This window comes from Corythoichthys intestinalis, chromosome 1, assembly GCF_030265065.1.
Source record: "Corythoichthys intestinalis isolate RoL2023-P3 chromosome 1, ASM3026506v1, whole genome shotgun sequence".
NCBI lineage: Eukaryota > Metazoa > Chordata > Actinopteri > Syngnathiformes > Syngnathidae > Corythoichthys > Corythoichthys intestinalis.
In genome coordinates, this window is record NC_080395.1 from 5711824 (window position 1) to 5734964 (window position 23141).

Consider the following 23141-nt stretch of genomic DNA (forward strand, 5'->3'; position numbering starts at 1 on the left):
GCCTGTCGCGATATGCCATGAGTCCATTTATCGCACGGTAAATCAAAATGAGCGCGGTCATTTTCACAGCTGCGTTTATCGTCGGGTGCGTGCTTGTACACTTGTGTGTTGATGGCATAGGAGCCTCCAGTTCTTTTCACAGATGTTTATTGGTCATCAATACGCCATAGAATTAAAGTTCAGACATACAAAATAAGTAAACACATCTATATTAAACACTGTAAACGTTAGCATTGCTACATTGAGGCTGATGGGGAAAAAGACAACCTACTTTAGCCTGCTAGAAAACATTGGCAGTCTTCTCCAAAACGCAAACTTGCGGTTAAAAGGTGACACTTCAAATATGAAAAATCGCTTACTTAACAGCATTTACAAATGAAAAAAAGGGGAAAAAAAGATTACTGACACTACATTCAATTACAAAAGAGCTTTTTTTGCAGAGTGTAAATCTTCCTGTTAGCGGTTTAGCGAACGTACTTCCGATGAACATTTCAAAGATAAAAGCACGTCATGTTCGTCACAACCCAGCACATACACACGCACAAATCCGATACGGATAAATAACGATTTCTGGAGTTATTCCCACATTCTTCAGAATTCAGATTCTACACTAAGAGTAGCTTTAAAACACCCTTTATGAAAAATCTGATTGGCAATGAATAATTATTGTGCTACTATTATATATTGTTGTATATAAATTAATGCTAGATCTTTTTTTAAAGATTGTTTTGAATCATGTTGGAAAGGCAAAGTCAGTGTTCTGAATCTATTTACATTCCTATTTTTTTCACTAATTAATTCTATGAGCATTTGACCTTATTATTTATTTGTGTTTATTTGTACTTTAATAAAGAATTTAAGTGTTCCAAAATGTTTTTTTGAATGAATAAGTGCCATCAACAATTTCATTGCCAAATTAGAAAAAAAAAAAAAAAAAAAAAGGGGGGGGGGGGGAATTATTAGATTGGTCGACTAATCGTAAAAATAGTTGGCTGACTAATCGGGAGAAAATCAGTCGTTTGGGATGGACCTAGTTGTACGGTGTACCAGAACATATTTCCTCCACACCCTTCACACCTTTTTTACCCCCTTCCCAATTTCATACCTGTATATTAAAGTGACCCATTTAGCTGATATTTCAAATAAATGACAGTTTTCTTGTAAAAAAAAAATTTAAAAAAATTAACCTTTAATGCATGAATTGTGATTCCCTCCCTAAATTTAACTCATTGGCTGCCAGTGATGGCGCTAGAAGTCCAATGCATATTGACTGGAAGACACTGGAGAAAAACTACTCAGTTTGTGGACAAAAATTCACTCCAATCCATTCTTTAGAAGCCATTTCCTTTTGTTCATTTACATTGATTTGAACTGATCTGTCAAGCACCACAGAATATTGTGTTTGATGGCTACACAAACCCCAAAAAAAAACAATTGGATTGCAATCTTGAATCATGAAAATCATTTTTTCCTCCTCGTTACCATTCTTTAGTTATGAGCAGTTGAAAAACAGCAAGTATTTTTTGGATACACTTTTGAACGCGAACCTAAGTGTTCTATAAAACATCTTTGGGAGTGAATGAATTTATTATTTTTGAGATCTGTTGTTGCGTTTTCTTTGTTTTTTTGTTATTTGCATATATTTTTTAATTAATTAATAATAATAAAAAAGAAACCAACAGGTTGCTACCAATTTTTTCCACTCCAATATTGTCTCTGTGAACGCATTTGCTGCCATTGACGAACAAATATTTTGAAAAATGATGTTTTCTTTTCCTATCCATCCTGTTGGGACATTAGAGGAGACCCAACCCTTTGCACTGAAAGGGCTCATCCGGCGACGTCAATGAGGCGGCTAGTGATGCATATATTTTTTTTCGGGACATTGAAATTTGGAGGGGAAAAAAAGTACTTTTAACAGTAGTTTCACCACACCAAACATTTCACTGGAATAGATGTGTGAAGAAAATATGCTACTCTTGCTACTTTGGCATACACCAGTCGTTTGTTACTTTTCCAAAGTTGGGTAGGGAAGCCGAAAATTGTACCCAAGAATGAGCATTACTTCCTAATAATATGACTCAAGTTAAAGAAAAAGGGGTCATCCATTAAATGCACTCAAGTAAAACATATTTGGTTAAAAGAACTCATATACTGCTTATCATTTATTTTTAAAAAAACATATAATCAGAGTCGTGTTACTTGGCATTGTAATTCTTTTCATTGTATTGGAGACTCGACCTCCTGACTTTCCTGCATTTCAATCAAGTCAACCAAATGAAACGTTTCCAGTGTATTGATTCAAGTTCATTTTGAATTTTTAGATGATTTTTAAAAACGTTTATTTCAAGTAAGGGTTTTAATGTTCTCATACACAACAACATATTGCACAAAAAAGTGAAAATGATCAAATTTAAACCACAGATGTCAAAATGAGCAAAACTATTTTAGGTGTACGTATACCATTTTCTTTTAAATTTGTGAAAAACATAAGTTAACCCTTTAAAGGGTACTTATTGAACTCACTGGCTGCCATTGATGATGCTCTAGAGTCCAATCCATTTGGACAGCCCCTTCCAGTACAAATAAATGGATGAATACAATTGCCAGCAGTAGGGATGGGAATTGATAGGATTTTTACGATTCCGATTCCATTATCGATATTGCTTCACGATTCGATTCTTTATCGATTCTCTTATCGATTCTAATTTGGGGAAAAAGAACAACAAACGTTTTGATTGGCATCGAGTTTGTTTAATCAGAACTCACAACCTTACAAACTCACAACGAGATCAAAAGAGGCCCAAAGCCTCAATGTTAACTGTGGCAATAAGTGGCAAATACACAAGAATGTGTAACATTTTACTGAAACATTTATCTAATAGAAATAAAAAATATTGGTATATATATTGGCAGATAGGTGGTTGTTCTGCGTTTGGCAATATGTGTTAAAGCAGGGGTCCCCAAACTTTTTCCTGTGAGGGCCACATAACTTTTCCCTTCTCTGATGAGGGGCCGGGGTCAGTTTGTAACAAAAAAAGTGTGACGATTGCAGAAGTGCATAAATGTAAAAAAATATTGTTTTTCAGAAAGCCACAATCAAATAACCCTTTCTGGATTCTTCACGGAATTAAAGTAAATAAAATAAAAATAATAATATAATAATAATAATTAATAATAAAAACACTATTTATTAAATAGATAATAACCAAATAACCCGCTCTGAATTCTTCAAGGAAAAAGGCCAGGAAATAAATAACACGATTGAGAAAAAAAAAAAATTCAAAATGGCCGGACCAAATGTGGAGGCGGGCCGTATTTTGGCCGCGGGCCGCAGTTTTGGCACCCGAAGAAATGCCGCATCCAAGCGAGTGAGCGTGCGAAGTGAGAGAGGGAAACACTAGTGACGAGATTTGTCGTTCACTTGAGCAAACGAATCCATTCCGGTTCGTTCAGTAAAAAGATTCGTTCAAACAAATCGTTCAACGAATCGTTCGCCCCCCTCATCTCCCTCCCCGCCCAAACGAATCGTTCGGTTACTGAACGGGAAGTGACGTTGCCGAACGAATCACCAAAGACCGTTTCGCAGTATAACTGAACGGGAAGTGACATTGCTTGGTCCCTCCCTCTCTTCCACATTGACCACTCGTCGTAGTTTCAGAAATGAGTGACAGGCGGTATCATTCTGCTTTCACAGACAGCCTCGTCTCCCTCCTGCTGCTGCAAAAGCGAGGGAGAACTTCCGCGTCGTCTGTCCTAGTTCTATGGGCTCAAAGTCATGGCTCGTGCTTGCATTTCGATTTAGGACACGGTTAAACATTTTCCTTTTGTGAGGGGAGTAGGGGGCGGGGGCGCACGGACTTTCTTTAGCAGGTTCTTGATCACACATACAATCACATATACAGCATGTTTGCTGTCACGAAAATAAAAATACATCGAAAGTTTAATTTCTGAATATGGAACGACCAACACATCATATTTACATCTCGCTCTGTTGTATTTTTGTTTTTTAGTATTAAGATGATCGTGTTGAATTTTTGCACTGGTATTAATAAATAAAATAATCCGGTCAGCTCCCCTGTCGTCCCCGCATCTCAGATCGTCAAATGCTGACGAGAAATAATTGTTTGCTCTTTACGATGTCGCCTTTCTACTCTCATTAGTCTGTTAAGAAAAATGTAGACATATTGCGACATCTCCCGTGTCCGCGTGCTTTGTTTTTGGGCGTTTGAGTAGCACATGATGGACGGATTGACATAATTTGTCAAACCAACCAACACCTGACACGAAGAAAAAAAAAAAAAACACTCGGAAAAAAATTACATGTATATACAGTTTCATTGCAAATCAGTATTATGGTGATCATATTGTTTTTTTGGACTGGTATTAATAAATAAAATAATCCTGTCAGCTCCCCTGTCGTCCCCGCATCTCAGATCGTCAAATGCTGACGAGAAATAATTGTTAGCTCTTTACGATGTCGCCTTTCTACTCTCATTAGTCTGTTAAGAAAAATGTAGACATATTGCGACATCTCCCGTGTCTGCGTGCGTTGTTTTGGGCGCTTGAGTAGCACATGATGGACGGATTGACATAATTTGTCTAACCAACCAACACCCGACACGCTGACACGAAAAAAAAAAAAAAAAACACTCGGGAAAAAATTGACATGTATATACAGTTTCATTGCAAATCAGTATTATGGTGCTCATACTAAATATTTTTTTCTGTGCACATATGAGGTAAATATCGCTGCCATGAAGCCTCCATATAGTGACAGTTCTCTGCCCGCTTCACTGCCGTCACGCGACCGCAGCTCAGCTTTTGCTTGCCTCGTAGCTACCCGTGTTTTAAATTACTGTAAATTTGATAGTATGTCGTCATAGGCAGTCACGAGTTTGTTGAGAAAAGTACTACTCTAAACAATGCTCGCTAGATTTGTGTGGTGTTTTTGTCTGTTTGAGCAGCATTTGATAGGCTCCACGTTAACAAATATGTGACAAAGTCATTTCCTTTCATTTTCTGATTCATTCACCGCATAGTCATTACTGGAAAATCAAGTTAGCAGCAAGCTAGGTCAGGAACCGGAGGACCGAGTCACTGAACGGGAAGTGACAAAACTCAGTCTTGCCCCTCTGCCTGCACGCTGGCTGCTTATTGGCCACACGTGGACGTGAGTGACAAACGCCATGATTCTGTTTCCGGTCCCTCCCCTGCCCGCGATGAGGCTGGCGTCTGATTGGTCGTTTGCGATGTCAGAAGACGCTGCCGCTTGCTCAACGCCCTCCCACGCAGCGAACAAGCACCACCTTCATAGAACGAATCAGTGCAGATGATGATTAGTTCGGTCTCGTTCACCAAAACAATTCGTTCAAAAAGAACGAATCGTTCGCGACCGATACAACACTAGGAAACACTTCTACGAGCCTACGTTCTTTGTTAATGTTAATATCTACAGAGGCAACGCCTGTATGTATAATCTTTTGTGTTGTTGTTGTTGTGTTTCCACTCGCGATCGGACACTTAAATCCAGTTGCGTAGTGGTTTGAACGATGTGCTAATGCTAGCGAACGAATGCTAACCATACTGTTATTAGCAGCTAATCATCGCTGATTTACGTTGATGCAAACCTGTTTGTTATTGGGGACGAAATTGATTTGTTTCATTTCTATTTTTAGTTTAACTCTGAATAAAGTCAGCAAATTATACCAACGTCTTCTGTATCGTCATTTCGGAGTTTAGCTAGCTGTATAGCTGTCTCGGTGAGGACAGTGCAGTCTATTCCCTCCCGATGCAGTTATCTCCACCTTGCAATGACTGCAAGTCGCTTTGTTGTAATTTTTCCTCGTGAAGTGAAGACACACTTTCGAGCGTTTGAACCTACGTCCTGTCATTGTTATGTTTATGGCTGCAATGCTCGTGCTTACCCCGTCGTAACCTTTCATTTTCACACTCTTTCCTGGTGAAGTGTAGTCCAACTTTGGAGCGAGTGGTTCTTGGCGCCATGCTAGTTTGATGCGTCTGGACAACAACACACGTCACGACGCAATAAGCGTCTTTAGGAATCGTTAAAGGGATCGTTAAGGCTTTTTCATTGTGATGTCGAGGCCTCGAAACACTCGGAACCGGTTCCGAATTGGAATCGGATTTCGATTCCCATCCCTAGCCAGCAGTTTGGTGGGAACGTCGTAGACCTTCCCCTTGAACTCCACCTCCATGTGGCTGCAAAGAACCCGACGACGACCTCCCCGAATTCTGTGAGCGAGGCCGCTTTGCCCGTAGCGCCGACACCCGGTCCTCTTGCGATCGTCGGAGAGTACATGAGACCGAACTAAATCTGAAGGAGACCTAATGGACTCGACGTCTTCTTAAAATGAACATTTGGAATGACTCGCCCTTCTTGACGCCAAGGACCAAACGTTCTTAATCTCATTTAAACCTGAAGAAAGACACAAACAATAGATATTGAACATGAATTTACACTCTGATAAGCAACATTGTTTAGATCTTACCTGACAGTCTTCAGGCTATAGCTGGGATCCTCCTTGATCTCCAATAAGACCCTCTTTCCTTCTTTCTCTATTCGATTTGCCCCGAGATTCAACTCTTGAAGATGGGAGGGGTTTAACTTGAGAGCCTTGGCCAATGAAATGCCTCCTTTATCTGCGATCTCGCACAGTGACAGGCTGCAACAAATGAGATGATTCCCTTTAGTCAAGAAGGGAACCTGCTTAAAGTGATGAAGGTTCTGCTGAAAGTAGGGGTGCACGATATCCATTTTTTGAAACCGATACCGATAACTTCCTGCTCCTCAAGGCCGATACCGATATGATATCTGATAATATATGTACATTTTTTCAATGTATATTCACCTGAGTTTTTGAACAAATGTAGGTCAAAAATACTAGTGATTGATTGAGCGTAGATTTGCCTTTGACCGTACCAGAATTTTCATGATGACATGAACATTATTATAATGAACAAAACAAAGACAAGGACAGTTTTGACTCCAAATAAACTGTCCATATTCATTTTTCAAAAAATTATAATAAATATATAATTACATATATAATTTGAATCAATCACAATCAGTCAATATCATTGACGATGTGTTCCCCTGAACAATGAACACCGATGTTTAACAAACATAAACCCAACAGGTATTCTGCTTTGTCAGCAGATAATATATTTGGTGCCAACAGGAGAGGAGACTTCTGTCATCTTGGTCCATGGAACAACTTAATTAATCTGGCAATTACATATCAATAACCAAAAGACCTCTCGAGAATGTGTAGAAATAACACTGTAAGTTGCAAACATTTGCTAATTACCATAGTAAGGTTTATAACTCAGTGAAGGAAAAACACTGCCTCTAGAACAGTAATAAAACTTTGCATACTGGCAAAACAGACTGGAAACGCACCGATCCCAATTCGACACTGTGCCAAAAATATTATTAATAGCATCCGATAACATATATTATTATCGGATTTATTGGGATGATGTCATAATTCCTATTATCGGACCGATAAGTATCGTGCGCTTCTAGCTGAAAGTAACATTGTGTCTGCCTTTTCCTTGACTGATACAGGGTTGATGCGGGTCATTAAAAAGCATGAAGTCATTAAATGGATTTTGTGAAAATTGGGGCTTTAAAAAGGATTCAACGAAATGTTTCAAAGCCTTTCAAATTATGTAAACTTGACAGGATTTTTTTTAAACATAATTGATTATAGTTATGCAAATCGCGGCAGTGATTCTTTCGATTACTCGACCAGATCCACGAAAGATGACGAACTGAAGGAGCTCCTTACTTAAGGATTTTTAAGATGCAGTGTGGGCTGGCCAGTCCTTTCGAGAGGATCTCAATCCCCTCGTCTGACGGATTGTTCCAGCTCAGGTCCAGCTCTTGAAGATGGGAGGAGGTTACCTTCAGTGCCTCAGCCAACGAAATGCAACCTCGCTGAGTGATGCTGCACTTTGTCAGGCTACAACAAATGAGATAATTGCCTGAAGTCAAGAAGGGAACCTGCTTAAAGTGATGAAGGTTCTGCTGAAAGTAACATTGTGTCTGCCTTTTCCTTGACTAATACAGGGTTGATGCAGGTCATTAAAAAGGATCTAAACTCATTAACTGTTTCTTTGTGAAAATCCAGACCTTAAAAAGCATTAAACTACATGTTTGAGGGATTTAAAATTATGTAAACTTGTTGAGATTTTTTTTTTTTTAATTACATAATTTATTAGAGTTGCTGCTAACAGCAGCAGTGATTCTTTTGATTAGTTGACCAGATTCATGGAAGATTACAAACTGAAGGACCTCCTTACTTGAGGATTTTTAAGATGCAGCGTGGGCTGGCCAGTCCTTTCGAGAGGATCTCGACCCCCTCGTCCGATAGGCCGTTGAAGCTCAGGTCCAGCTCTTGAAGATGGGAGGGGGTTACCTTCCGTGCCTCAGCCAATGAAACACATCCTTTACTGGTGATCCCGCAGTGGACCAGCCTGTAACAAATGAGATAATTGCCTGAAGTCGAGAAGGGAACCTGCTTAAAGTGATGAAGGTTCTGCTGAAAGTAACATTGTGTCTTCCTTTTCCTTGACTAATACAGGTTTGATGAGGGTCATTAAAAAGCATCAAAACTCTTTAACTGTTTTTTGGGGGGTGAAAATTCAGGCCTTAAAAAGCATTAAAAATGGTGTTATACTTGTGTAGCACTTTTCCACTTTTCAAGGCTCTCAAAGCGCTTTACACTACATCGCCATCCACCTACTGTTGACGCAGCACCTGGAGCAATGTGGGGTTCAGCATCTTGCTCAAGGATACTTAGTCGAGTTCATCGGGTGAGAGAACTGAACCCACATCCTCTGGGTTGGAGGACAACTACTCTAATATTGAGCCACGCCACACCTTAAAAGATTAAAATTTAGGGAAACTTGACTGTTAAAAAAAAACTTTTTTTTTTTTTTAACATAATTTATGAGAGTTGCTGAGCAGTGATTCCTTTGATTAGTTAACGGGATCCATGGAAGATTACGAACTGTTACAGCTCCTTACTTGAGGACTTTTAAGATGCAATGTGGGCTGGCCAGTCCTTTTGAGAGGATCTTGACCCCTTCATCCAACAGATCGTTCCAGCTCAGGTCCAGCTCTTGAAGATGGGAGGAGGTTACCTTCAGTGCCTCAGCCAATGAAACACATCCTTGCTTTGTGATCTTGCACATTGTCAGGCTGCAACAATTGAGATAATTGCATGATGAAGGCAACCCGGTAAAAGTGGTGAATGTTTGCTCAAAGTAACATCGTGTTTGCCTTTTCCTTGACTAATACAGGGTTGATGGGCGTCAATTAAAAGCATCCAAACTCATTAACCGTTTCTTTGTGAAAATCCAGGCCTTAAAAAGCATTCAACTCCATGTTTGAGGCATTAAAAATTATGTAAACTTGACAGGATTTTTTTATTCATTTATTATTATTACAAATTTTATTAGAGTTGCTGCTAACGGCATCACTGATTCTTTTGATTAGTTGACCAGATTCATTGAAGATTACGAACTGAAGGACCTCCTTACTTGAGGATTTGTAAGATGCAGTGTGGGCTGGCCAGTCCTTTCGAGAGGATCTCGACCCCTTCATCTGACACATTGTTCCTGGTCAGGTCTAGCTCTTGAAGATGGGAGGGTGTTACCTTGAGAGCCTCAGCCAATGAAACACATCCTTTACTGGTGATCCAGCAGCAGTCCAGCCTGCAACACATGAGATAATTGCCTGAAGTCCAAAATGGAACATTGGTTCAACTGATTCAAGTTCTGCTGTAAGTAACATCGTTGTGCTGTCCTCACAATACGTGACATGTGTTGCTCTACAGCCAGCGAACCAAAAAATGAAACTCTCCAGAGACAAGGCGTACTTTTCTTGGGTTCATGGAGGTCTCAAATAGTTTGTTGGTAACTAAAATACAAATGAATACATTCAAAATGTAATACAATAATATCTTCCAACGTGTGAGTAGCTTAGCAGAAACACAACAGAATGTCTCAGTGAAATCAATGGATAGTGTATAAGTTCGCCTAAAACAAAAAATATATATAATATAAAAACTAAGTAAAAACTTACAAAGACGAAGGTTAGCCTAGGCTTAGCTGGCAGAGCAAGTTTGTCGATGTTACTTTTAAGCCTCACAGGCACTGAGAAACGTGCTTGAAATGAGGAAAAAAGTTTGGTGTCTAAGATCACTCAATGCGACAGATGCTCTGGTCCTCAACATAAATGCACTTTTGCTAGAAAAGGATAGGTCTCACTCCCAACGCTTTTCAGACGAAACCTTTAGACAACAATATTTATTTTTTAACTAAGTTTTACAATTTCAACTAACTTATTAACTTATTATATCTTTATCATTTTCATACAAAGGCATGACAATCATGTCTGCCTTGTCCTTGACTAATACACGGTTTATTCATGTGATTAAAAAGCATTGAAAGTCATGAAATGGATTTTGTGAAAATTCAGGCCTTCAAAAGCGTTCAACTAAATTTTCGAGGAATGAAAAATTCTGTAAACTTGGTGGGGAAAAAATTTTTTTTTGAATGAAAATGAGATAATTGCCTGAAGTCGGGAAAGGAACCTGGTTAAATTGGTTGAGGTTCTAATCAAAATAAAATTGTGACTGCCTTGTATGCAGATGACACACAACTGTACATTTCTGTGTCCCCACATGATTATAGTCCCTTAGTCTCACTGAGTAAATGCATTCATCAAATCAATGAATGGATGTGCCAGAATTTTCTCCAGTTAAATGTGGAGAAGACAGAGGTGATCATTTTTGGGCCAAAAAAGGAAAGGTCAAAGATAAGCAGCCAACTTAGCACAATGTCACTTACAGCTACAAATCAAGTCAGAAACCTTGGCGTAATTATTGACTCAGACCTAAAATTTGATAGCCATCTAAAGTCCGTCACTAAATCCGCTTATTACCACCTAAAAAATATAACCAGAATTAAGGGGCTTCTGACTCAACAAGACATGGAAAAACTTATGCATGCATTCGTTTTCAGCAGATTGGACTACTGCAACGGTATATTTACAGGTCTTGATAAAAAATCAGTCAGGAAGCTGCAGCTAGTACAGAATGCTGCAGCCAGAGTCCTCACAAATACAAGAAAGCTGGACCACATTACACCGGTTTTGAAATCGCTACACTGGCTTCCAGTGAGTCAAAGGATAGAATATAAAATACTACTGCTCGTCTACAAAACACTTAATGGCCTTGGACCAAAATACATGCTTGACTTGTTAGATTCCTATGAGACATCTAGACCCCTAAGGTCGTCTGGAACGGGTCTTCTGCATGTTCCAAGAACAAGAACCAAGCAGGGTGAGGCAGCATTTAGTTATTATGCTCCTCACCTCTGGAACAAGTTACCCGAACGTCTGAAGTATGCTCAAACTGTTAGCTCCTTTAAATCAGGGCTAAAAACGCTTTTGTTTAGCACTGCATATCCATAACTGTCTATATATTTCAATCTACCTGCCTTCTATTCCTCCTGTGCTTATCTCCATTGCTGATTTCAATGATTATTAGTAGTAGTAGTTTTTGCTTTATTTCTATTTTTGTTTTATTTTTATTTATTTATTTTTATTCTGTGATTAAATGCGATCTTTTGTCTTGGTTTTTACGTTGTGTTGATTTAAATGTGATTTTTATGGTCTTCATGTGATGAAAAGCACTTTGAATTGCCTTGTGTTGAATTGTGCTATATAAATAAATTTGCCTTGCCTTGCCTTGCCTTGCCTTAGTGCCAAAATATACTACGCACTATGTCAAAAATTGGCAAAAAAAAAAAAAAAAGTGGCTGCGCACAGCTGCGGTCCGGCAATTCCATCCCATCAAGAGCCCTCGGGTAATCGGGCACGCAAATGTGGCATTATAAACAACGACAAACACACGGAGTCTGTACTCATCAGAGAAGCTGAGAGAGAGGTGGACTTGATTTGACTGAACCATTTTTCGCTTTTACTATGAGTTTGTGGCACTATTTCTGTTTGAAATTACATACCTCCCATAATAACTCACCGTCAATCCTCATAGCTTCTGCTGCAGCTTCCTCTTTAATGATCTGCTGCATCATAAATCACATTGTGACTTTCCACCTCCACGATAAAGCTTTTGTCCATGTTTGCAGGTGTTTTTACCGTGAATAAGCAACTGGGCTTTTGATTCCAGGCCTTTCTCCGCCTATTTTGACGGATGCGTGTCCGGAAAAAATAGAAAATAGTCTAAACCATCCGGCGGGCTCTGGCACGCCGGAGATGGTCCGCAGTCAGTCTGGAGCACTGACTCTATACTTTGAACTGTAGGATAAAATTTAAAACGGATTGGGTTCAGCGCTATAGACCCTACCCACCGATGTCACAAAACCACGTGCTCGCTGTATGGTTCCGCCCCCTTGTCCGTCATTTTGTCTCTGTATTAGCATTGCTTTCAATTGATCGAGGAATTTAAAATGCATTTCATGGAAGACCCGGTGCTTTCGGATGCCGTAAACTCACTGGATGTGTTGCATAAAAGGCGTTATGTGGAAAAGCTTCGTTCTATACAGTCGCCAGATCCATATTTGATGCCCAAATCGATGTTTTTCGACCCACTGTCTTCGCCCTGTCTGCCTGACATCTGCTACGCTGATATTTACAACTATCTTGTCCACACAATATCAGCCTATTCTCACGAAAGTTTGAAAAACTTTAAGAGCTTGGAGGCTTATAAATACTTTGTTGCTGGTTGGGTGAAACAGGCCCTCGTCCACGAAAATTCGGCAGGAATCTATCTTGTGCTTGGAAAGGTGAGTTACGAAATTTTCAATTCAAAATCTTTTGTTCTTGCTAACATCCACTGTCAAGTCTAATGTATTTCATGTCATTTGTCAATGGAGCTAGGGCTTTTAATGTTTATATGGTTTAGCGATAGCACTCTCACTACATACATACGTGTATGTTGTCGGCGATTAGCCTAGCAATGATCTTAATTGTGGTTGTCAGCCCAAAACCCTCTAAATATATATTAAATGCATCTTATCAGATATAAAATGACTACTACATAATCTGTGGTAATCGTTTGGAGCCCAGTTTTCTCGTCGAATTGCAGCAGCCCATCTCGCTCTCTCCTCTCCGTGTCTCTCGGAATCCGGTAGAACTTCAAGTCTCTCCGTCTATCTTCCCTGTTATTGCAACCGACCGCCACACACGCCTTCACCATTTTGATTATTAATGTTAACGAGCAGAAAAACACGCCGTAAATAGGAGGAATGTACATAGCCGTAACAGGTCAACACGATGTGTTGACGGACAAGTGGGCGGCACCAGTCAGGAGAGCGGAGTTGTGACGTCACGTGGGTAGGGTCTATATCTGGCAAGACCCGGACTGAAGACGCGTCTGGTATATTTTGGCCCTTATTGTTGGCTGGTTGCAGCAGTATCTCATTAGATAAGTCAACCGTATCCAAGGAAGAGTATGAATTGGAGGTAGATTTCTAAGTGGAAAAGTTCCTTACTTGAGGACTTCTAAGTTGCAGTGTGGGCTGGCCAGTCCTTTCGAGAGGATCTCCACCCCCTCGTCCGACAGATGGTTCAAGCCCAGATTCAGATGCCTCAGGTTGGATGGAGAACTGAGAACGGAAGCCAGCAGGTGACAGCTGTCTTTGTACAGGTTACAATCCCTTAGACTTGAGATCACAGAAAGGAGGAAGTCCTGAGAGTGAGCCAAACTTCTACTGACTTTAGTATGGTGCTTTGAATAATAATAATAGATTTTATTTCAAGATACAAAACAAGACAACAACAAAATAAAGAGAAAATGACAAATTCCAAAGACATTTTCTTTTCCCGTGATAATATCACCAACATTACTTGTGCTTGATGGAGGCAGTGTTTGTTTTGGATGTCGTCAAGAAGGATGTTTATTTTGTACAACCACGATGTGGGAATCGTAGTCTTTTTTTTTTTTTTTTTTCAAGATTATAGATTGGATTTAACCCAAATTTTGACCCTTTTGAGGTTTTTCAAGATGTTGGATTTCCTACTGTTTCAGGATGAACTTTAGGTAAACCTGTTACACTGACCCAGCTTTTTGTTTGCAATTTCTCACCGTCTTTAGTAGAGATGTCGGGTCCGATGACGTCAGTATCGGAATCGGCAAAAAAATATCGGCCATGCCTTTTTTTAATATATATATATTTTTTAATTAAATCGTTTTCTCATTGTATTTATCGTTACATACATAATATGTAACACTCATCCAGAGTCTAGTTTAGGCTTAAGGTAGGGTTATCAAATTTATCCCGACAACGGCAGTAATTAATTAAAAAAATATATATATCACATTGAAATATTTAATGCAATTAATGCATGCGCTGCACGACCCACTCACGCATTGTCGCGCTCAATCTGTAATGGCGCTGTTATACCTATATAGAGAGATAAAAGGCAGCGTAAAATGAGTAGAGTGAATTTTGGCAGCCTTTGGAGCCTTTTTTTAATTGGGTAAAACCTTACAATCCCTCTCCCTACGATTAGAAATATCATGAGAAGCAATGTGGGGAAGCCAGGGAGCAATTGATCTTTTTCTTAACACCTTATGTTATTTCCCAACGCAGAGAAGATATATCAATTGGTAGCACTACGCACAGTCATGGTTCCACTTTCCATCATGCATTTGGGCATGGCTCCAGTATCATTTACTGAAAGCTCAACAAATACACTAGATGGCAATATTTCCTCACAATATACAAAGTCAGAAGTATTTCTATCCGTGGATCCCGCTCACAGAAAGAATGTTAATAATGTAAATGCCATCTTGAGGATTTATTGTTATAATAAACGAATACAGTACTGATGTACTGTATGTTGAATGTATATATTCGTCTGAGTTTTATTCATGTCTTTCTTAATGCATTGCCAAAATGTATATGATCGGGAATGATTGGAATTGAATCGGGAGCAAAAAAAAAGCAATCGGATCGGGAAATATCGGGATCGGCAGATACTCAAACTAAAACGATCACGATCGAATCGGGAGCAAAAAAACATGATCGGAACAACCCTAGTCTTTACTTATTTCAATGACTTAGTTGGAGCATTACACACATTGAAATTAGGGTTAGGCAACAATTCAATTTGTTCATATCGAGTAGTAGCATGAAATTTTTGCAATGAATCACACTGTCATCATCACTTCAAAAGTAGCAACAGACGTGGTTATAAAGTAATCTTTCCTCTCGTCCAAACAGCCACGAGTCAACTTCGCCATCAGTGCCAACCATTTCTGGTTCCCAGACATTTTTCAGAAACCATCGCTTTTTGTTCATTTACAATGATTTTGGCTGATCTGTCAAGCACTACAGAAATCTTGGGTTTCATGGCTACACATAAAAGAACAAGTCGATCCAATCTTTCATCAGTAAAAGAAGTTTTGCTACACTTTTCCGTTCTTCAGTTACGATCAGTTAAAAATCCTCAATTCTTGTTTCTATACGTTTTGGTAGTAAACTTAAGTGTTCCAAAAATTTATGAACACATTTTTGGGAGTGAATGAGGTGATATTGTTTTGTTTTCCGATTTGTTGTCGCTTCTTCCTATATCCTTCATATGTTGCACTTCTTTGTGGATTTGCCATTATGCTTTTGAAATGTTTGCACGTTTACTTCACTTTAGAGAACTTACACTGATTTTTGAGAAGCCTTGACCACCAACAGCAGCTTCTCGAGCCCCAAAGGCATGGGGATGTAGTGGCCAAGATCAAATGACTTCATGGTTTCATCGTCTGTCAGTAAGAAAAAGGCCAGGGCCGACAACATGTCATTTGGCATTAGATGCCAGGACAGACGTCTTGAAGCTAATTCCTGCTGGATCTGCTTCAGCAAAGAGTCGTCCTTCAGCTCGTTTAGGCAGTAGAACAAGTTGACATTCTTTTCCGGAGTGTTCTGTTTGACCCTTTCCTTGATCAACTTGACTGTCTTTGACTTGCTTTGCCCGCAGCCCTGAGGAGCCTTCAGCAGTTCCCCCACTAGTTCCTGGTTGCATGGCAAGGAAAGGCCAACGAGGAAGCGGAGGAACATATCCAGGTTTCCTTCACTTTCCGAGGCTTTCTGGAGAGCTGACTTGTGGACCTCAGTGATTGTCTTCTGCTTAACAGGCATGAACATTGTTTTCAGTCCTGAACCATCCAGTACGTTCTTGTTGTCGTGGAAGAGGCTCATCATTACGTACAGTGCGGCCAGATACTCCTGGATGGTCAGATGAATGAACTGAAACATCTTCTGTTTGTTTCTCCTGAGCGGAGGGACCTCCTTAAAGACCTCAGTGAATATTCCGGAGTGTTTTGCAGCTTGGCCGTAATCAAAACCGCTGTCCGCCAGGTGGTTCTCATAGAAGATCTGACACTTATTCATGGTGTGGTCAAATGCCAGCTTGGCGAGTGTTTTCACGTCAAGGATGTACTTATTTGTATTTCTCTCCTTGGAATTTTCCAGTAGGTGACCTATTAACGCTGAGTACATGTCAGTCAGCGTTGTGGGAAGCTCTCCCTTCTTCCCTTTGTCCAAAGTATCCTGAAGAACTATGGCGGTGAGCCAGCAGAAGATGGGAATGTGGCACATGATGAAAATGGTGTGAGATTTCCGAATGTGCTCAATGACGCGCTCCTCGTTTGGGAACCTTTTCCGAAAGTACTCCAGCCTCCGGGAATCGCTGAATCCTCGCACCTCTGTTCTGCTGTCGATGAGGTCGGAGGGGATATCGCGGGCTGCCGCGGGCCGCGTGGCGATCCAAACCCTGGCACACGGAAGCAGGTTCCCATTGATGAGATACGCCAGCAGTACGTCCAGCGGGTAGGTCTCCTTCACGTCCATGTCCACTTTCCTTACTTTCTTCAAGTCGATTTTGAAGTTGCACTCGTCCAGTCCGTCGAGGATAAACAAGATCTTGATTCGGCTGCTTTCAAAGTCCCGCTTCCCAGAAGTTTGCAGGTTGTCAAATATATTGTTCAGTCTCTCGCTCATGTGCCTGTTTCCGCAGACAAAGGTTTGGATCAGTTTGGCCAACGTAAAGCTCTCCCCTTTCTCTATGTTTAACTCGCGGAAGGTGAAAGGAAATATGAAGTCCACGTCCTGGTTAGTACTACCGCTGGCCCAGTCCGACACAAACTTTTGAATCAGGAAGGTTTTTCCTATTCCTGCGAAGCCGACGGTGAGCATCGTGCGTATAGGTCGCCGGTTCCCGTCAGGGCTTTTGAAGATGTCGCACGGCAGGATAGACTGCTTGGCCGCCGCGGCACACGTCTCCATCTGGAGGACCTCATGCCGCCCGTCCGGGCTGACGTCTGCCCCGTAGGTGACGTCTAGCTGCGTGTAGACGTCCTCCAGGGGCTGCTGCTGCCAGCGCTCGGTGTTGCCCTCGGAAGCAAACCTGTATAAACGCCGCAGGTTGTCTTGGAGCTCCCTCTTCAATCTGGAAATCTGACCGTCATCGTGGACGGAGAAGTCGGCGCCTGCAAGTAAGCAGCAGTGACAGCAGTTTAGGACAAAACTGTTCCATTCCGCACCTAAATATTTCTTGAGAGATTATGATGTTACATTATTACATTTGAAATTTATGTGATACTCGTGTGAATTTCAAAATAGTTTGAAATTGGCTATTCATAAACAATAAAATATATATTTGATTCACTTTTCAGATCCACCCTCTGCCAGAGCTGCAAGGGGTGAGAGGGCAAGAGGCAGAGCCAGAGGCATGAACAGACCCCTCCCAGATGTAAAAGATGATGTTTCATTTCAATGAAATGAATAGAAAGTGTGAGTTTTCAAGTTTTGTGGCAAAAATGGCAATTGTTCACAAACTATTTTCAAAATTGCCATTTTTGGAATGACACCGTGCTCATTTGCCCAACCACGATGTGCAATATGTCAAATCCAAGCTAAGATGTTCAATTGATATGATCAGTTGACAAAACCTTACTAAGACGATAGTTCATCAGTCATCAAGCAATGTGTGTGACAATTTGGCATGTGAAATTGTTCGAATTTAGCTGGTGATGACACTTTCAAAAATGTAAGAAATTTGGAAAATAAAGTTCATGACATTTGATGATTTAGGAATAAAAATATGTGCAACAAGGCATGTTTGCACAGTTTTTTTTTTTGTATGTACTCATGGAAAAATCAACCCCTAATTTCACAAAAATTGCTCGGAATGTAAAGGGTTAAAATGAGAGAAATCTCTCCCGTTCTTTGAGCTGCAGAGACTCCTTTTATTTTACAAACACCACGCCAATGATTAGTTGGAGGAGCGATTCAATTTTATGATGTCCCACATGTAATTTATTTTTATTTTAAGTGAGCTGTTTTCTATTCATATAAACTGTTGCCGTGTGGTGAAATATATATATTGTGGCGGTATGAAATGTTGGAGTCTTGGTTGTTAGCTCGTGTTGCTATTGTCCAGCCACTGTAACTCTGCTGCTCTCTGTGAACTCTCTGGAACGCGCACGGCTCCAAAGTGTCTTTGTCACGTGCCTGTGACGTAGCCGGTAACACGCTCGGCCAAACGGACACACAACAAAGGGTCACCACAATATATATACATACACGTATATCTTTTTTTTAGGAACTAAGGATATATTTTTAATTCTGAATCATTTCTCATGCTTCTCATGTGTGGCTCAAAATGACTTCATCTATTGCTCCGGTGATGCATTCCAAAGAAATAAATGAGATGAGTAAAAGCGATTGATAAGATCTCAATAAGGGCTTACCATTCTCAGATACGTCTAAGATGAAAAAGAGAAACAAAGTCTGTCTATTGTTCCTTAGGGCCTCTTAGGAGCAACAGAGCAGCAACAACCCTGATCACAAAATGGGAAGCAATAGCTATGTCTCAGGAGTTGGGATTGGGAAATAGATGAGCAACAACATTTTTGCAAGGGGTCGTTTCATGGTTACCTTCTACAGTTGTCAAGTCACCTGCTTTCTACCACGGTAAGCTAAGTCGGGGACTAACCTTTTATTTTCACCATGTCGCTGCGCAGCTTCTCGGCCAAATTGTTGTTACCGATCTTCTCCAGAAGCATGATGGTCTGGTCCAGAGTGTTCTCGCCGTGCTTCTTCATCAGTTCGTCAGCAATGTACACCCGGCGAGGGTTTTCGCGTACGCTTTGAGGCAGGTCCGTGTGGAACCTGAAGGACTCAAAGTCGTCCTCCCCCAGCTCCCTCAGCGTGTTCCACAGCAGCTCCTTCCTTCCGCTGTCCAGAGCCATCCTTCTGACTTACATACGCGTGAGGGAGGTGACCGTGGATTGAGGTATCTGCAGACAAAAACTTTTATTGACTTATTGTAACTTGAGCTCGTAAACCGTTTGAGTGATGTGACACAAAACACAGATGTAAGGTCATGACTGTACTTTAGTGCATTTTTGCGTATTTATACTTGACTTAAGTACAAATATTAAGTAGTACTTTTTACCTTTACTTCAATGCATTTTCGAGCACATATATGTACTTTTTACTCTACTACTCTCCAAATTGTTTCCTGGGTTGTACATTACTTTTGACTGTTCTCTTTTTTTCTCATTATAAATTGATTGCTATCATGCCTTCGGCGCAATCGATAAGCCCCGCGCAACTATACCTTAACTGAGCACTAGAAGCAGCAACAGCGTTTCCAATAGCAGCTCCTTACGCTCGGTGTCCAGGGGCATCCTTCCACACTGTAAACGCATGAGCGAGATGACCATGGATTGGGTATCTGTAAACGACAACTTTTCATGGCTTACCATAACTTAAATCTGTTGAAGGACTGACAGTCATCCTCCCCCAGCTCCATCAGCGTTTTCAACAGCAGCTCCTTATGCTCGGTGTCCAGAGGCATCCTTCCACCTTTTAAACGCATGAGTGAGATGACCGTCGATCGGGTATCTATGGACGACAACTTATTTTAACTTGAGCTCGTAAACCATTTGAGTGACGCGACGCAAAGCCTGGACGTCAGGTCAATATTTTTCATTCATGTTGGAACTCCTTTGTTGCTTTGTTCGCTACATTGTGGCACTAATGACTTGTTTTGTTATTGAAAATGCCTGACAATATAATGGAAGAAAAAGTATCACAGATTCAGTGTGAATTTCCTTTTTCAAAGAGGCCAGTTTGCAAACAATCGAATAATAGCTGGCAACAAGGAAATGCATTCCAAGCATCATTAAAGCAAGTTGCCACTTCTACTTACCACAAGAAGTTGCTCAACCTACTTAAGCACCCACGTCTTTCCAAAAAGAAGAAAAACTTCAATGTGAGTAAACGAGCATCAAAAATTTTGTCTTACGCAAAATATAACTGGGTATTTCAAGCTAAAAGACATTTTGGTGGACACAAAATGTACACAGTGCACTTAAAAGAATTTTTTGTGTTTCCAGTTACACACACGATAGAATTGTGATGAAATAAATGAAACAGTCGGCTAACTGACCAAAGGAGCAAATTATAAAAAAAACTTTAAAGCGAACAAACTTGCGACTCTTTCAGCTTTTCATTTCAGTTTAAGAGAAAACTTACGCGGCCTTGTTGTTACCACTTCTCCTCCGGTCCGTGTGACAAGTGACAACTTGTCTTTCTGATCCTCCTAGACAGGGCACGCTGGGTGTAAACTTCAGTGACACCCACAACACCATATATGTGCATTATTGCCACCATTTTTTTTTTCAGATTGAGTGGCTTTGTGCCCAGTTGGTTTCCTTTTAAAGATTGGGGGCGGGAGAAAAACTTAAAACCATTGTTTTCAACAACAATGAAAATAACAAAAATATTTCGTTGACAAACAATTTTCTCATGAGGATGACATGAAGTGTAATGGTGTAACTGGTCTGCAAGGAGCTGACACATCTGTCTTCCTCATCCAGGTCAGGACTCGTCTCCGCGCGAAACCTCCCTCCCGATGCCTTCAAGAATGTGGTGGGCAGCTAAAGCTGCTCGCTTAGGCTTTTTGCTTAGTGGTCACCACGCTCGCCTGCCGTGCTAGATACGCCATGTAACGCTGCTCCAGGAAGACCAGTTACGTTGGTGCGGTGATGGCAGTGAAAGTTTCGAGGGGTGCATGCGTGTCTGTTGTGTGCGGTGCATAGAAACCTCCCTCCTGATGCCTTCAATCCCAAAACTCTATGTAACCTTAACCCTAAACCGAGTGTGCGCAGTATTTTTAAACCAAACATGAGCACAAAGCAAAGAGCACTGGAGGTATGAAGAGCTAAGACGAGGAAATATGACAAAGCGTGTGTAGCGTTTGGCTTTGGGCTTTGACTTTTAATACAGTGGGATATGAGGAAAGACCAGTCTGTTTACTGTGTCTAAAAATGTTTGCAAGTGTTACTCAGCGAACCACGAGACTCAACAATAATATAATATTTTCTGAACCATTCAGACGACTGATAAACTTAAACATGTATATCCTTAAAACAGACTGGAGGGTATTCACCTGAGTTGCTACAAACATTGCACTGGTCCATCTGGGCCTTTTTAACAAAATTCTTAGGGAATCATTATATGCCACTTGTAGTCTCTGAAAATGTCCTTTGTTATAATTAGACCACAGATGCGCAGTGTAGAGTGGTGTACAATAAGCCTTAAAAAGGGCCACCTTGACCTCATCCGAGCAGTGACCAAATTTACGGGAAAGGATATTAGCTTGGACATATAACGAATGGCACTGGCGAAATATGTCCTCATTGTCTGTCAGCGTGTCGGTGATCATATGGCCGAGATATTTCACCTGACTGCAGGACTTTAATTCTTGACCAGCCAACTTAAAGTCAGGGAAGACCATATGTTTATCCCCATTTGATCTTACGATCATGACGACACTCTTAGCATCATTATATTTTATATCGTGTAGCTCCCCGTACCTGGCACACACAGTGAGCAGCTGCTGGAGACCAGCTGAACTTGGACTAAAAAGCACACAGTCGTCAGCATACATAAGATGGTTCACCACCAATCCACCAGCATGCATGCAGCCAGTTTTACATCTACTTAACTGCTTTGACAAATCATTCATATAAAAATGAAATAAAATTGGAGATAAAACGCTCCCTTGTCTAACCCCATTGGTGACGTGGAAAGGGGCAGACACACAGTCATCCCATTTCACTTGCATTGTTTGGTGTGCATACCAATATGACAGAATTCTTAAAATATCGCTAGAAACACCCGCTTGGCTTAATTTCTTAAACAACTTTCCATGGTTGACACGGTCAAAAGCCTTGGAAGCGTCTAAAAAACACATAAGCACAGAGGAGTTTTTACTTGTATATGTATTTACCAATTCTTTTAAAACGTAAATACACATATCCGTACCATGCCGTACCAGGTTTAAAACCAAACTGATAATAAATAATAATAAATAGTTAAATAAATAAATAAAACACTCAGGAAAAATGGACATGTATGTACTGTTTCATTGCAAATCAGTATTATGGTGATCATACTCAATATTTTCCTGTGCACATATGAGGTAAATATCACTGCCATGAAGCCTCCATACAGTGACAGTTCTCTCCCCCCTGGACTGCCGTCACGCGACCGCAGCTCAGCTTTTGCTCGCCTCGTAGCTACCCGCGAAAGTGTTTTAAACTACTGTAAATTTGATAGTATGTTGTCATATGTAGTCCTGAGTCTGTTGAGAAAAGTAGTACAATAAACCATGTTCGCTAGGTTTGTGTGGTGTTTTTCTGTTTGAGCAGCAAGTGATAGGCTCCACATTGTGGCAAAGTCATTTCCTTTCATTTTTGACTCGTTCACCGCGTGACTGGAACGTCAAGTTAGCAACAAGCTCGGTCAGGAACCAGAGGACTGAGTAAGTGAACGGGAAGTGACATCACTCAGTCTTGCTCCCTGCCTGCACTGCACGCTGGCTGCTTATTGGCCACACGTGGAAGTGAGTGACAGACGCTCTGCGATGAGGCTGGCGTCTCATTGGTCGTGCGCGATGTCAAGACTCTGCCTCTTGCTTAATGCCCTCCCAGGCAGCAAGCGAGCCCCAGCTTCCGAGAACTAATCAGTGCAGAAGGTGATTAGTTCGGTCTCGTTCACCCAAACAATTCGTTCAA

General features: G+C 40.8%; 1 protein-coding gene across 7 annotated transcripts; it reads right to left on the reverse strand.

Moving 5' to 3' along the window:
* Positions 1-1005: 1005 nt before the first annotated feature.
* On the reverse strand, positions 1006-21280 carry LOC130908628 (NACHT, LRR and PYD domains-containing protein 12-like). 7 transcript variants are annotated; one of them, XM_057824465.1, is made up of 12 exons: positions 20596-21280; positions 19821-19962; positions 19676-19754; positions 19049-19365; positions 15716-17540; positions 13549-13719; positions 9571-9744; positions 9056-9229; positions 8329-8502; positions 7815-7988; positions 6513-6686; positions 1007-6439 (listed from the first exon to the last, which is right to left on the reverse strand). In XM_057824465.1, exons 4-12 carry the CDS (start codon positions 19302-19304, stop codon positions 6430-6432), a joined length of 3132 nt encoding a protein of 1043 aa, XP_057680448.1. In that variant the 5' UTR covers positions 19305-19365; positions 19676-19754; positions 19821-19962; positions 20596-21280; the 3' UTR covers positions 1007-6429. The 7 variants fall into 7 exon arrangements, with proteins under 7 accessions (XP_057680697.1, XP_057680448.1, XP_057680282.1 ...); XM_057824299.1 differs by having other exon boundaries at positions 19049-19352; positions 20596-21279; XM_057824546.1 differs by lacking the exon at positions 19676-19754 and having other exon boundaries at positions 19049-19352.
* Between the last annotated feature and the right edge of the window lie 1861 nt (positions 21281-23141).